Raw genomic sequence first — 12,677 nt, forward strand, 5'->3', positions numbered from 1 at the left:
ACCCCAAAAGGGACAAGCGGTAGAAAATGGATGGTTGGAATTCGAGAAGAAGGCAGATCAGCAGTTTTTTTTTCCATCCTAAATTTAAAACTAAAATTTAAAAAGTCACTAAATGAATGTATATATTTGTAAATGCTCTGAAGTGGGAAAGGGTAGTGTTAACCCTTGTGTAATGTTCATATTGTTGTTACTCAGCCAGGGTTTGTGGGTTTGATGGACCTGTTGCATTTTGTGGCTTTTAATGCCTCACAATCAAACACTTTTATGTTAAAAATACTGAACAGATGTTTATTGGGACAAGCCACAAAATGCAACGGGTCCATCAGACCCACAAACGCTGGCTGAGTAACAACAATATGAACGTTGCACGGAAAATTTCTCTGCCAGATTCTGCATCCCACAGGGATTCTTCTTTTGTGTTTCTGCACCTGCGGTTCCCACACAAGGTTGCAACATTGTTTGTCAACACTGTCTGCTCTCATTTTCTCACACATTTGACCCTCTGATGTTCTGTGTACCTACACGCTGTCCTCCTCCTGTCTAGGCCTGCTGTGTGTGTGTGTGTGGTACACAGAACATCAATTTCCACACTTCTATTAGCCACTGGACCCGGGAATCTTATATGCATACTTGCCAACCCTCCCGATTTTCCCGGGAGACTCACGAATTTCAGTGCCCCTCCCGAAAATCTCCCGGGGCAACCATTTTCTCGAATTTCTCCCGATTTCCACCCGGACAACAATATTGGGGGCGTGCCTTAAAGACACTGTCTTTAGCGTCCTCTACAACCTGTCGTCACTTTCGCTTTTAACTCCATTCAAACAGCGTGCCGACCCAGACACATAATATATGCGGTTTTTACACACACATGAGTGACTGCAAGGCGTACTTGATCAACAGCCATACAGGTCACACTGAGGGTAGCCGTATAAACAACTTTAACACTGTTACAAATATGCGCCACACTGTGAACCCAACACCAAACAAGAATGACAAACACATTTCGGGAGAGCATCCGCACCGTAACACAACATAAACACAACAGAACAAAGACCCAGAATTCCCTTGCAGCACTAACTCTTCCGGGACGCTACAATATACACCCCTCGCTACCACCAACCCTCCCCTCCCCCATCTCCCGAATTCGGAGGCCTCAAGGTTGGCAAGTATGCATATGTGTAATAGAAATGTGTAGGGGGTGGGTGGATGGTGTGTGGTCATTAAATATGTATTCTGATATATGTTCTTCACAGAGAATGAGCCAAAGTCAGTGAGTCTCAGTTTGAAAAATTAATTAATTGTATCATTTTTCTTTTAATAAAAAATGAAAACGGGTCCCACAGACTCCTTTTCAGACATGATGTAAACTTAGACTTAGACTTCCTTTTTATTGGCATTCAAATTTGACCTTTACAGTATATAGTATATATGATAGTATATATCTGCATCATGAATCAATTTAAGTGGACCCCGACTTAAACAAGTTGAAAAACGTATTCGGGTGTTACCATTTAGTGGTCAATTGTACGGAATATGTACTTCACTGTGCAACCTACTAATAAAAGTCAATCAATCAATCAAGCGATAATTATGATGCGTTCAAGAGTCTTACGGCCTGAGGGAAGAAGCTGTTACAGAAGTTGTTAAAGTGAAATGATATGAAATTGTGTGGTGTATTATGCTGTAAGTGTGTTCATGTTCGAAATAAGCTGAAAAAATAAATAAATAAATAAAACAACACTGCCACCTCTTGTTAGCAAAACGACACTCGCATGATTTAAAAAACTACAATTCCCAGCTTCCGCAACGTCGTGACGTCAGAGTTTACGTCTCGGGCAGCTCCCCGGATGCGGCTGTGATTGACTACACCAGGCAGAAGCGATCGCTTGCTAAGTGGCGGTAAGTGCCGAAGTGCTTTAAATGTCACCGCTAACGCATACCGTTGCGTCTAAAACGAGGTTCACGCCGTAGCCAATATTCTACCGTGGCCAGCGCCAGCTCTGTCGGGTTCTGTACGCGTCGTTGGGAGCGGCGGCGTGGAATGAATTCATCAAGGTGTTTGCTAGCTGGCTAGCTATCGTGGATGCTAGTTCCTTAGCACGATGCTAGCCGCGAGTGGGGAACGCCTAGTGCCATCCGAGATCACTGAGCGATAATAACCAGACGTTAACCGTTTTGCTATTAGATTACATCTTTTAAACGCTTCTTTTCAGACGTCAGTATTCACTGGATGGAGGAACTGGTTTTGCAGCTTACCTAGCTAACATTTATACACGACGATTAGCCAACATAGCGGCGGTTAGCTTGTTTGCTATCGAAATGAGTAGATTGTACCTGTTTATGGTGTGAGTTGTAGTCCAAAGTTATTGTTAGTCATTTCTCTATGTATCCCTATCGTCTTGTTGTGGGGCAGACTGGCTCGTACATGCACATGCATGCTGAAATACTCCGCTGTTGCCATTTTTCATAAAAAAGTAGTGTACAGCCATCCATCCATTTTTTACCGCTTGTCCCTTTCTGGGGTGGCGGGGGGTGCTGGAGCCTATCTCAGCTGCCTTCGGGCGGAAGGCGGGGTACACCTTGGACAAGTTGCCACCTCATCACAGTATGCAGTTACCCTTTAAAGGGGTCTTAATATGCAAAATAAACTTTTCTTACACGTTTGTACCTGTTTGTGTAGGGATCCTCATACCTTCCAAGATTTGAATTAAAACCACAAAGTAATAAAACCCCTTTGCCTCTTTTTAAACAAGCTTTTAGGAATTTGAGACTTTAGTGATGTACAAACCCCGTTTCCATATGAGTTGGGAAATTGTGTTAGATGTAAATATAAACAGAATACAATGATTTGCAAATCCTTTTCAACCCATATTCAATTAAATGCACTACAAAGACAAGATATTTGATGTTCAAACTCATAAACTTTTTTTTTTTTTGCAAATAATACTTAACTTAGAATTTCATGGCTGCAACACGTGCCGAAGTAGTTGGGAAAGGGCATGTTCACCACTGTGTTACATGGCCTTTCCTTTTAACAACACTCAGTAAACGTCTGGGAACTGAGGAGACACATTTTTTAAGCTTCTCAGGTGGAATTCTTTCCCATTCTTGCTTGATGTACAGCTTAAGTTGTTCAACAGTCCGGGGGTCTCCCTTGTGGTATTTTAGGATTCATAATGCGCCACACATTTTCAATGGGAGACAGGTCTGGACTACAGGCAGGTCAGTCTAGTACCCACACTCTTTTATTATGAAGCCACGTTGATGTAACACGTGGCTTGGCATTGTCTTGCTGAAATGAGCAGGGGCATCCATGGTAACGTTGCTTGGATGGCAACATATGTTGCTCCAAAACCTGTATGTACCTTTCAGCATTAATGGCGCCTTCACAGATGTGTAAGTTACCCATGTCTTGGGCACTAATACACCCACATTCCATCACAGATGCTGGCTTTTCAACTTTGCACCTATAACAATCCGGATGGTTCTTTTCCTCTTTGGTCCGGAGGACACGACGTCCACAGTTCCCAAAAACAATTTGAAATGTGGACTCGTCAGACCACAGAACACTTTTCCACTTTGTATCAGTCCATCTTAGATGAGCTCAGGCCCAGCCAAGCCGCTACATTTCTGGGTGTTGTTGATAAACGGTTTTCGCCTTGCATAGGAGAGTTTTAACTTGCACTTACAGATGTAGCGACCAACTGTAATTACTGACAGTGGGTTTCTGAAGTGTTCCTGAGCCCATGTGGTGATATCCTTTACACACTGATGTCGCTTGTTGATGCAGTACAGCCTGAGGGATTGAAGGTCGCGGGCTTAGCTGCTTACGTGCAGTGATTTCTCCAGATTCTCTGAACCCTTTGATGATATTACGGACCGTAGATGGTGAAATCCCTAAATTCCTTGCAATAGCTGGTTGAGAGGTTTTTCTTAAACTGTTCAACAATTTGCTCACGCATTTGTTGACAAAGTGGTGACCCTCGCCCCATCCTTGTTTGTGAATGACTGAGCATTTCATGGAATCTACTTTTATACCCAATCATGGCACCCACCTGTTCGCAATTTGCCTGTTCACCTGTGGGATGTTCCAAATAAGTGTTTGATGAACATTCCTCAACTTTATCAGTATTTATTGCCACCTTTCCCAACTTCTTTGTCACGTGTTGCTGGCATCAAATTCTAAAGTTAATGATTATTTACAAAAAAAAATGTTTACCAGTTTGAACATCAAATATGTTGTCTTTGTAGCATATTCAACTGAATATGGGTTGAAATTGATTTGCAAATCATTGTATTTGGTTTATATTTACATCTAACACAATTTCCCAACTCATATGGAAACGGGGTTTGTATTTTACCTTAATTATGTCAGCAGATATATCCATATATGGTAGAGGTTCACCTAATGACCTTTTTGCGAGTCCACCATTTTTATTCAGTTGTAGTCCAAAGTTATTGTTAATAATTTCTCTCTTTTTCTCTATCGTCTTGTTGTGGGGGCAGACTGGCTCGTGCTTGCACATGCATGCTGAAATCCTCCGCTGTTGTCGTCTTTCATAAAAAGTAGCGTATAGTTCTAACTTATATCCGTCGGTAGACTAAATATGTAAGTGCTAAAAACTTCAACATGGCTGACAGGGTGGAGACGCCTGGAAGAGGGCTTTGACACGTAAATAAAGCTACCTTTATTTACGTGGGGCGGTATAGCTCGGTTGGTAGAGCGGCCGTGCCAGCAACTTGAGGGTTGCAGGTTCGATCCCCGCTTCTGCCATCCTAGTCACTGCCGTTGTGTCCTTGGGCAAGACACTTTACCCACCTGCTCCCAGTGCCACCCACACTGGTTTGAATGTAACTTAGATATTGGGTTTCACTATGTAAAGCGCTTTGAGTCACTTGAGAAAAAGCGCTATATAAATGTAATTCACTTCACTTCACTTCACCTACAAAACACAACATTCTGAAGAAACAGTCAGAAAGCGACTTAAAGATGGTCTGACTGTAAAACATAATTTTGCAAAATTAAAGCATCATATTATGACTCCTTTAAGTCAAGCTGTCAGTTCTACTTCAGGCTATGAGGAAACCCAAAAGAGTAAGATTATGTATTCTTATCCATCCATTTTCTACCTCTTGTCCCTTTCGAGGTCGCAGGGGGGGCTGGGGCCTATCTCAGCTGCGTTCGGACACCCTGGACAAGTCGCCACCTCATCACAGTTGTAATTTGTATCTGTCGGTAGACTAAATATGTAAGTGCTAAAAACTACAACATGCCAGATAGGGTGGAGACGCCTGGAAGAGGGCTTTGTGTCAGGTTCAAACACTGATGACATCTATTAAACAGACGAGAAGCAAGGAATCATGCAGAGACCAGAGTTACATTTTGCTCAATTGAGGAAAGACGTTATTTGGGCTGTACTCTAGTTACAGATCCAAAAAACACTCTTAAAGTCCAGCCCACATGCTTCCTCTATTTATTTGGGAGGTCCCTGGTTACATCACTGAAGCTGTCGCTAAGGGAAGGGTGTAATCTCGACAGCTCCAGTTAGACACAATATATGACTATACAAAAATGCAAATGTGCTGACAGTCGTGATATCGCCTTTTCTCTGCTCTGTCTGCGTCACGGTACTCGATGTTCGGCCTGGGCAGTCAGCAGGCCGATTCTGGAAACAAACACTGATACGAGACTGGCTTGCAATCTTTTGGATTGCCAGCTTTGCACAGACAAAGAAAAATACAATTTCAGCACAATTGATAATAATTACAGCAATGGCCCTTAAGCATAAGAGTTGTGTGATAATATATACATAATTATTCTATCACTTTGACACGTAAATAAAGCCCCCCACAAAACACAACATTCTAAAGAAACAGTCAGAAAGCGACTTAAAGGCCTACTGAAATGATTTTTTAAAATTTAAACGGGGATAGCAGATCCATTCTATGTGTCATACTTGATCATTTTGCGATATTGCCATATTTTTGCTGAATGGATTTAGTAGAGAACATCGACGATAAAGTTTTGGTCGCTGATAAAAAAGCCTTGCCTGTACCGGAAGTAGCGTGACGTCACAGGTTGAAGGGCTCCTCACATTTCCCCATTGTTTACATTGCAGTGAGAGCGATTCGGACCGAGAAAGCAACGATTACCCCATTAATTTGAGCGAGGGTGAAAGATTTGTGGATGAGGAACGTGAGAGTGAAGGACTAGAGTGCAGTGCAGGACGTATCTTTTTTCGCTCTGACCGTAACTTAGGTACAAGGGTTCATTGGATTCCACACTTTCTCCTTTTCTATTGTGGATCACGGATTTGTATTTTAAACCACCTAGGATACTATATCTTCTTGAAAATGAGAGTCGAGAACGCGAAATGGACATTCACAGTGACTTTTATCTCCACGACAATACATCGGCGAAGCTCTTTAGCTACGGAGCTAACGTGATAGCATCGGGCTTAAATGCAGATAGAAACAAAAGAAATAAACCCCTGACTGGAAGGATAGACAGAAAATCAACAATACTATTAAACCTAAACATATTGGATATGTAACTACACGGATAATTCTTTCCAGCCTGGCGAAGCTTAACAATGCTGTTGCTAACGACGCCATTGAAGCTAACTTAGCTATGGGACCTCGTCAGAGCTATGATAAAAACATTAGCGCTCCACCTACGCCAGCCCTCATCTGCTCATCAACACCCGTGCTCACCTGCGTTCCAGCGATCGACGGAGTGACGAAGGACTTCACCCGATCATAGATGCGGTCGGCGGCTAGCATCGGATAGCGCGTCTGCTATCCATCTCAAAGTCCTCCTGGTTGTGTTGCTGTAGTCCGCCGCTAATTCACCGATCCCACCTACAGCTTTCTTCTTTGCAGTCTTCATTGTTCATTAAACAAATTGCAAAAGATTCACCAACACAGATGTCCAGAATACTGTGGAATTTTGCGATGAAAACAGAGCTTTTTGTATTGGATCCAATGGGGTCCGAATACTTCCGCTTCAACCATTGACGTCACGCGCATACGTCATCATACATAGACGTTTTCAATTGGAAGTTTCGCGGGAAATGTAAAATTGCACTTTATAAGTTAACCCGGCCGTATTGGCATGTGTTGCAATGTTAAGATTTCATTATTGATATATAAACTATCAGACTGCGTGGTCGGTAGTAGTGGGTTTCAGTAGGCCTTTAAAGATGGTTTTGACTGTAATACATAATTTAGCAAAATTAAAACATCATATTATGACTCCTTTAAGTCAAGCTGTCAGTTCTACTTCAGGCTATGTGGAAACACAAAAAAGTTAGATTAAGTATTATTTTCATCTAATCATAGCATTTGCACAGACGTGTGACATGCAGTGCCATAAATGTTGTGAAAAGCATTTTAAAAGTCAAAAGTTTTTTTCTCTGAATCATTCAATCAAGTGTGCAGGTGTACCTAATGTTGTGACCAGGTGAATCTATGTTTACGAAGTTTGTTTTCGACCGTGTCTGGGGAAAAAATTTATGTGACGATTTCAAGGTATACAGTATATTTAAACAGTGCACATTTTCAAAAGATAAATGATGATGCTTATGAACGCCACTAGAGTTCTGTCTTGTTAATTTTGACAGGGTACTTTTAATAGTTTCATTGTACAGTGTTTATTATGGAATTATAAAATGAAATCATATAATTTGGGGTTACCTAGGTGCCCTTGTTTGTTTGCAGGTGCTGCAGCCCCAGTGGTCGTTGGCAGGATGCAGACCATAAAGTGTGTGGTTGTTGGCGATGGGGCAGTGGGGAAAACCTGCCTACTCATCTCGTACACCACAAATGCCTTCCCCGAAGAATACATTCCAACAGTGTTTGACAACTACAGCGCTCAGATGAGCGTGGATGGCCGCACTGTCAGCCTCAATTTGTGGGACACAGCTGGCCAGGAGGAGTACGACCGCTTGCGTACTCTCTCCTATCCCCAAACCAACGTATTCATCATCTGCTTTTCCATCGGCAGCCCCTCCTCTCACGCCAACGTCCGGCACAAATGGCACCCGGAGGTGTCCCACCACTGCCCCAATGTGCCCATCCTGTTGGTGGGCACCAAGAGGGACCTGAGGGGCGACGTGGAGACGACGAAAAAGCTGAAGGAGCAAGGGTTGGCGCCCACGACCCAGCAGCAGGGAAATGCCCTCGCCAAGCAAATTGGGGCTGTCAAATACATGGAGTGTTCCGCGCTGCTGCAGGAAGGCGTCCGGGAGGTGTTTGCAGAGGCGGTGAGAGCGGTGTTGTACCCCGTCACAAAAAAGAATGCCAAGAAATGCGTGCTTTTGTAATGAGGATACCCGGATTTGGATTGCGGAGGGGTGCTATTGGAGTTCCACAGATGCAACGGATGACTGAAAGCAGTCACTTCCCGGCTGCTTCCAAGCAGTTTTGACGTCTTTATCAGCTCCTTATTTATCCTCAGGAGGACTTCACCCTAATGCCATCATCACCAAAGTGACTTTGCCAGAATGGGGGCGAGAAAAAACAAAGCAAATCTCTTATTTTTTCTTACATTTAAAATTTTGGTATTTACACTTTCTTCACTTGTTACTACACATGTTCTAGATGTATAGCTTTTCTGCTTGGCCTTTGATAAGAATGCTGATAATGGTTGTCACAAGCCATAATTCCATCTAAACCAAGCTGACCTGTTTGACTGGAGAGATCTACTGTTGTTTAGGTGGAGAAATAGTGACTACCTCATACTCTTCACATAGGTTTTTGCATCTCGCGAGTGTCAAGCAACTGCTTTGTGACGTCTGCCGTTTAGTCGGCGAGTAGGAGCCGAGCAGCTTTTCAATTTCAAGCAGCTTGAGTCCGGAGAAGGCGCGACAACCCCCAGACAAGGGCCAGTTCCCAGCGCATCACCAGTTTGCGCGGATTAGCGTTGAGCTCGGTGCTCAGTGTGGCGTGTTTGAGATGTCCATCCCGCCGCCCACGCATGGAAGAGCCGGCGGGCCTTTTCAAGATAAGCCCGTCTCATTAAAATCAGCCGACCATGCGTCTTTTAAGCCAAATTAAACCAAATTGCAACTGAATCATTTACGGTGACCGAATAGGTTGTATTGCAGCTCGTCAATTTAAAATATGCCTCGGACTGACCTTGACACCTGGAACTCCTGAGATGAACATTTGGCAAGGTTTTCTTGATTGATTTTGGCAGAGTTAAGGATGTGGTGGTCCGGTTGTATTGACATGGGAAGATTGTTCTGAGCTTCTGTTTGCCTAAAAAGATGAAAGCTTCTCGGAGGCGTTGCCATACGTGGAGGTATGCACATATTTAGCTCAACTTCCCATAGTTGTTTCTTTGGACCGCAAACTAGTGACTCCACAGTGCCTCTGCTGGTTGCAGCCAAGTAGTGCACTCAGTTGCTCCAATGACGCGATTAATCGATTATCGTGCTCCTCCCTCTTGGAATCACAGACTGTATTTTCAGATCAGGAAATGTTGAATCGACTCAAAACGGTTTTAATCTACTATGTGGCCAAAGTTGAATATATTTTGTAATATCCTCTGTTTATTAGATTGTTATTGTCAATGATCTCGCTGCCTTGCACCACATTAAATATGACCACTGCATATTTGACCCAGTATATCCTGTAATACTAGAACACGGTTTAACTGGCTTGTTCTAGGCTGTGTATTTCTTTCCATGTATTTCGTTACAAATAATTCCCTTATTGAAGAAGACAAAAAAAAAGCAGTCATTGCTGTTGCGAAGTATATTTTTGTACAGCGTTTTAACTGTCCTTTTTGCCTAAGCCACATGCCTTATCCAAACCAAAAGCCTCGGCGGTGCTATTTTGTCGACCCCAAAGGTTGTCATTTCAGTACCACAAGAGCGTTTAAATGCAGCTCCCCGCCAAGCTATGAATTTCACGTTTGGCAAGTGAAGCCTTACTTTCTTCCTGTCAGTAAGCACATTGCAGCACTCTATAAAACACGGCTGCAAAACTGACATGTCAATGTGCGGCCACAGTTCCTAACGCGCTGTGGTTTTAATTGCTAGGTGCAGTGACTGCTTCGGTGAAAGGTGCCTTCCCAGTTGAGATGTTTTTTTTTAGCAATAAGTGCTTGGGTTCTTTAGCTTCACGCAGCCAGTAATAACTTTTTGACTTGTACTGAATGAGTTTATTGCGGCCTGTAATAATAACCGAAGCGCATTAACATTTGAAAGGGCTGAACCAATGTGCATAGTATTGAATGTAGGTGCACAATTACACAAACTGTGGTCATTTTGTTCCCTTCCTCACCCTTGAACATGTCCTGATTTCACTCAAAACAATACGATGGAAGTGGAACATAAACCCTGTGGACTCTCTTGTTGTCTGTTGTCCCAGAGCGCGTGGTACTACGCTTTTACACTGGGAACTTGATCTGTAGAAATCTGTAATTGTTTTATATATAACAAAGCATATTTGTATAAATGAACTAACAGTGAGATATAACTTTAAATTATGCTAAATAAAACGGTGGTTGAAACCAGCTTCGGTGTTGTGGTGTTAGAAAGCAAGAAAGTGTGCAGTTACCATGTGTGGCCGCTAGATGGCGTCTGTAGACCATTTCAAGTGTCGCTGACGTCTTCCACTAATGAGCACCATTTTTCAAAACCGTTCCCCGTACATTAAAGAGTCGATGGTCTATTCCCGAAATGTTTTTCATCTTTGCAGACAACACTGGTTCAATCAGTGACCAGCACTTAAAAAGTCTGCAAGCTGTTTGCTGTGAAAACTCCCCGTGACCTTTGGGCTGCTGGTTCTGATGACAGATGTGTCCGACCCCACCCCAAACTCATTAGAACTGCACTGGTGCCATCTCTCTGCTTTACAACCATGTGTATTTAGGGACAAATGGGACATCCATCCATCCATCCATCCATTTGATAATTACTTGAATATAAAAGTCAAAGTACCAATGATAGTCACACACACACTTAGGTGTGGCAAAATTATTCTCTGCATTTGACCCATCACCCTTGATCACCCCCTGGGAGGTGAGGGGAGCAGTGAGCAGCAGCAGTGGCCGCACACGAAAATCATTTTTGGTTATTTAAAGGCCTACTGAAACCTACTACTACCGACCACGCAGTCTGATAGTTTATATATCAATGATGAAATCTTAACATTGCAACACATGCCAATACGGCCGGGTTAACTTATGAAGTGACTTTTAAAACTTCCCGGGAAATATCCGGCTGAAACGTCGCGGTATGATGACGTATGCGCGTGACGAAGTCCGAGTAACGGAAGTTATGGTACCCGTAGAATCCTATACAAAAAGCTCTGTTTTCATTTCATAATTCCACAGTATTCTGGACATCTTTTGCAATTTGTTTAATGAACAATGAAGGCTGCAAAGAAGACAGTTGTAGGTGGGATCGGTGTATTAGCAGCGGACTACAGCAACACAACCAGGAGGACTTTGTTGGCGCGCTAGCCGCCGACCTCACCTTGACTTCCTACGTCTCCGGGCCGCCAAACGCATCGGGTGAAGTCCTTCGTCCTTCTGCCGATCGCTGGAACGCAGGTGAGCACGGGTGTTGATGAGTAGATGAGGGCTGGCTGGCGTAGGTGGAGAGCTAATGTTTTTAGCATAGCTCTGTGACGTCCCGTTGCTAAGTTGCTAAGTTAGCTTCAATGGCGTCGTTAGCACAGCATTGTTAACCTTCGCCAGCCTGGAAAGCATTAACCGTGTATTTACATGTCCACGGTTTAATAGTATTGTTGATTTTCTATCTATCCTTCCAGTCAGGGCTTTATTTTTTTGTTTCTATATGCAGTTAAAGCACGATGCTATCCCGTTAGCTCGTAGCTTAAGCATTTCGCCGATGTATTGTCGTGGAGATAAAAGGCACTGAATGTCCATTTCGCGTTCTCGACTCTCATTTTCAAGAGGATATAGTATCCGAGGTGGTTTAAAATACAAATCCGTGATCCACAATAAAAAAAGGAGAGTGTGGAATCCAATGAGCCAGCTTGTACCTAAGTTACGGTCAGAGCGAAAAAAGATACGTCCATCACTGTCTCTCAAGTCCTTCACTGTAACGTTCCTCATCTACGAATCTTTCATCCTCGCTCAAATTAATGGGGTAATCATCACTTTCTCGGTCCGAATCTCTCTCGCTCCATTGTAAACAACGGGGAATTGTGAGGAATACTAGCTCCTGTGACGTCACGCTACTTCCGGTACAGGCAAGGCTTTTTTTTTATCAGCGAGCAAAAGTTGCGAACTTTATCGTCGATTTTCTCTACTAAATCCTTTCAGCAAAAATATGGCAATATCGCGAAATGATCAAGTATGACACATAGAATGGATCTGCTATTCCCGTTTAAATAAAAAAAAATCATTTCAGTAGGCCTTTAACCCCCAGTTCCAACCCTTGATGCTGAGTGTCAAGCAGGGAGGTAAAGGGTCTTATTTTTATAGTCTTTGGTATGACTCGGCCTGGGTTTGAACTCACGACCTACTGATCTTAGGGCGGACACTCTAACCCAGGCCTGGGCAATTATTTTGACTTGGGGGGCCACATCTAGAGAAAAAAATGTGTCTGGGGGCCGGTATATCTATTTTTCGGAACACTAATACAAAACCTCTCAATAATGTCTGATTGAATGCTAAAAAACGTTATGACAGACCGCGT

General features: G+C 43.2%; 1 protein-coding gene across 2 annotated transcripts; it reads left to right on the plus strand.

The window, feature by feature from the left end:
* The first annotated feature begins 1,764 nt into the window (after positions 1 to 1,764).
* rhogd (ras homolog gene family, member Gd) lies at positions 1,765 to 10,523 on the plus strand. 2 transcript variants are annotated; one of them, XM_062045806.1, is made up of 2 exons: positions 1,765 to 1,899; positions 7,720 to 10,523. In XM_062045806.1, the coding sequence occupies exon 2, from the start codon at positions 7,749 to 7,751 to the stop codon at positions 8,322 to 8,324; it is 576 nt and encodes a 191-aa protein (XP_061901790.1). In that variant the 5' UTR covers positions 1,765 to 1,899; positions 7,720 to 7,748; the 3' UTR covers positions 8,325 to 10,523. The 2 variants fall into 2 exon arrangements, with proteins under 2 accessions (XP_061901790.1, XP_061901789.1); XM_062045805.1 differs by having other exon boundaries at positions 1,768 to 1,899; positions 7,700 to 10,523.
* The last annotated feature ends 2,154 nt before the right edge of the window (positions 10,524 to 12,677 follow it).

Source organism: Entelurus aequoreus, linkage group LG04 (assembly GCF_033978785.1).
Source record: "Entelurus aequoreus isolate RoL-2023_Sb linkage group LG04, RoL_Eaeq_v1.1, whole genome shotgun sequence".
NCBI classification, from domain to species: Eukaryota; Metazoa; Chordata; class Actinopteri; order Syngnathiformes; family Syngnathidae; genus Entelurus; species Entelurus aequoreus.

Bases quoted from the DNA above. Each gene is read 5' to 3' on its own strand.
- rhogd (XM_062045806.1), top strand. From the start codon at position 7,749: ATGCAGACCATAAAGTGTGTGGTTGTTGGCGATGGGGCAGTGGGGAAA.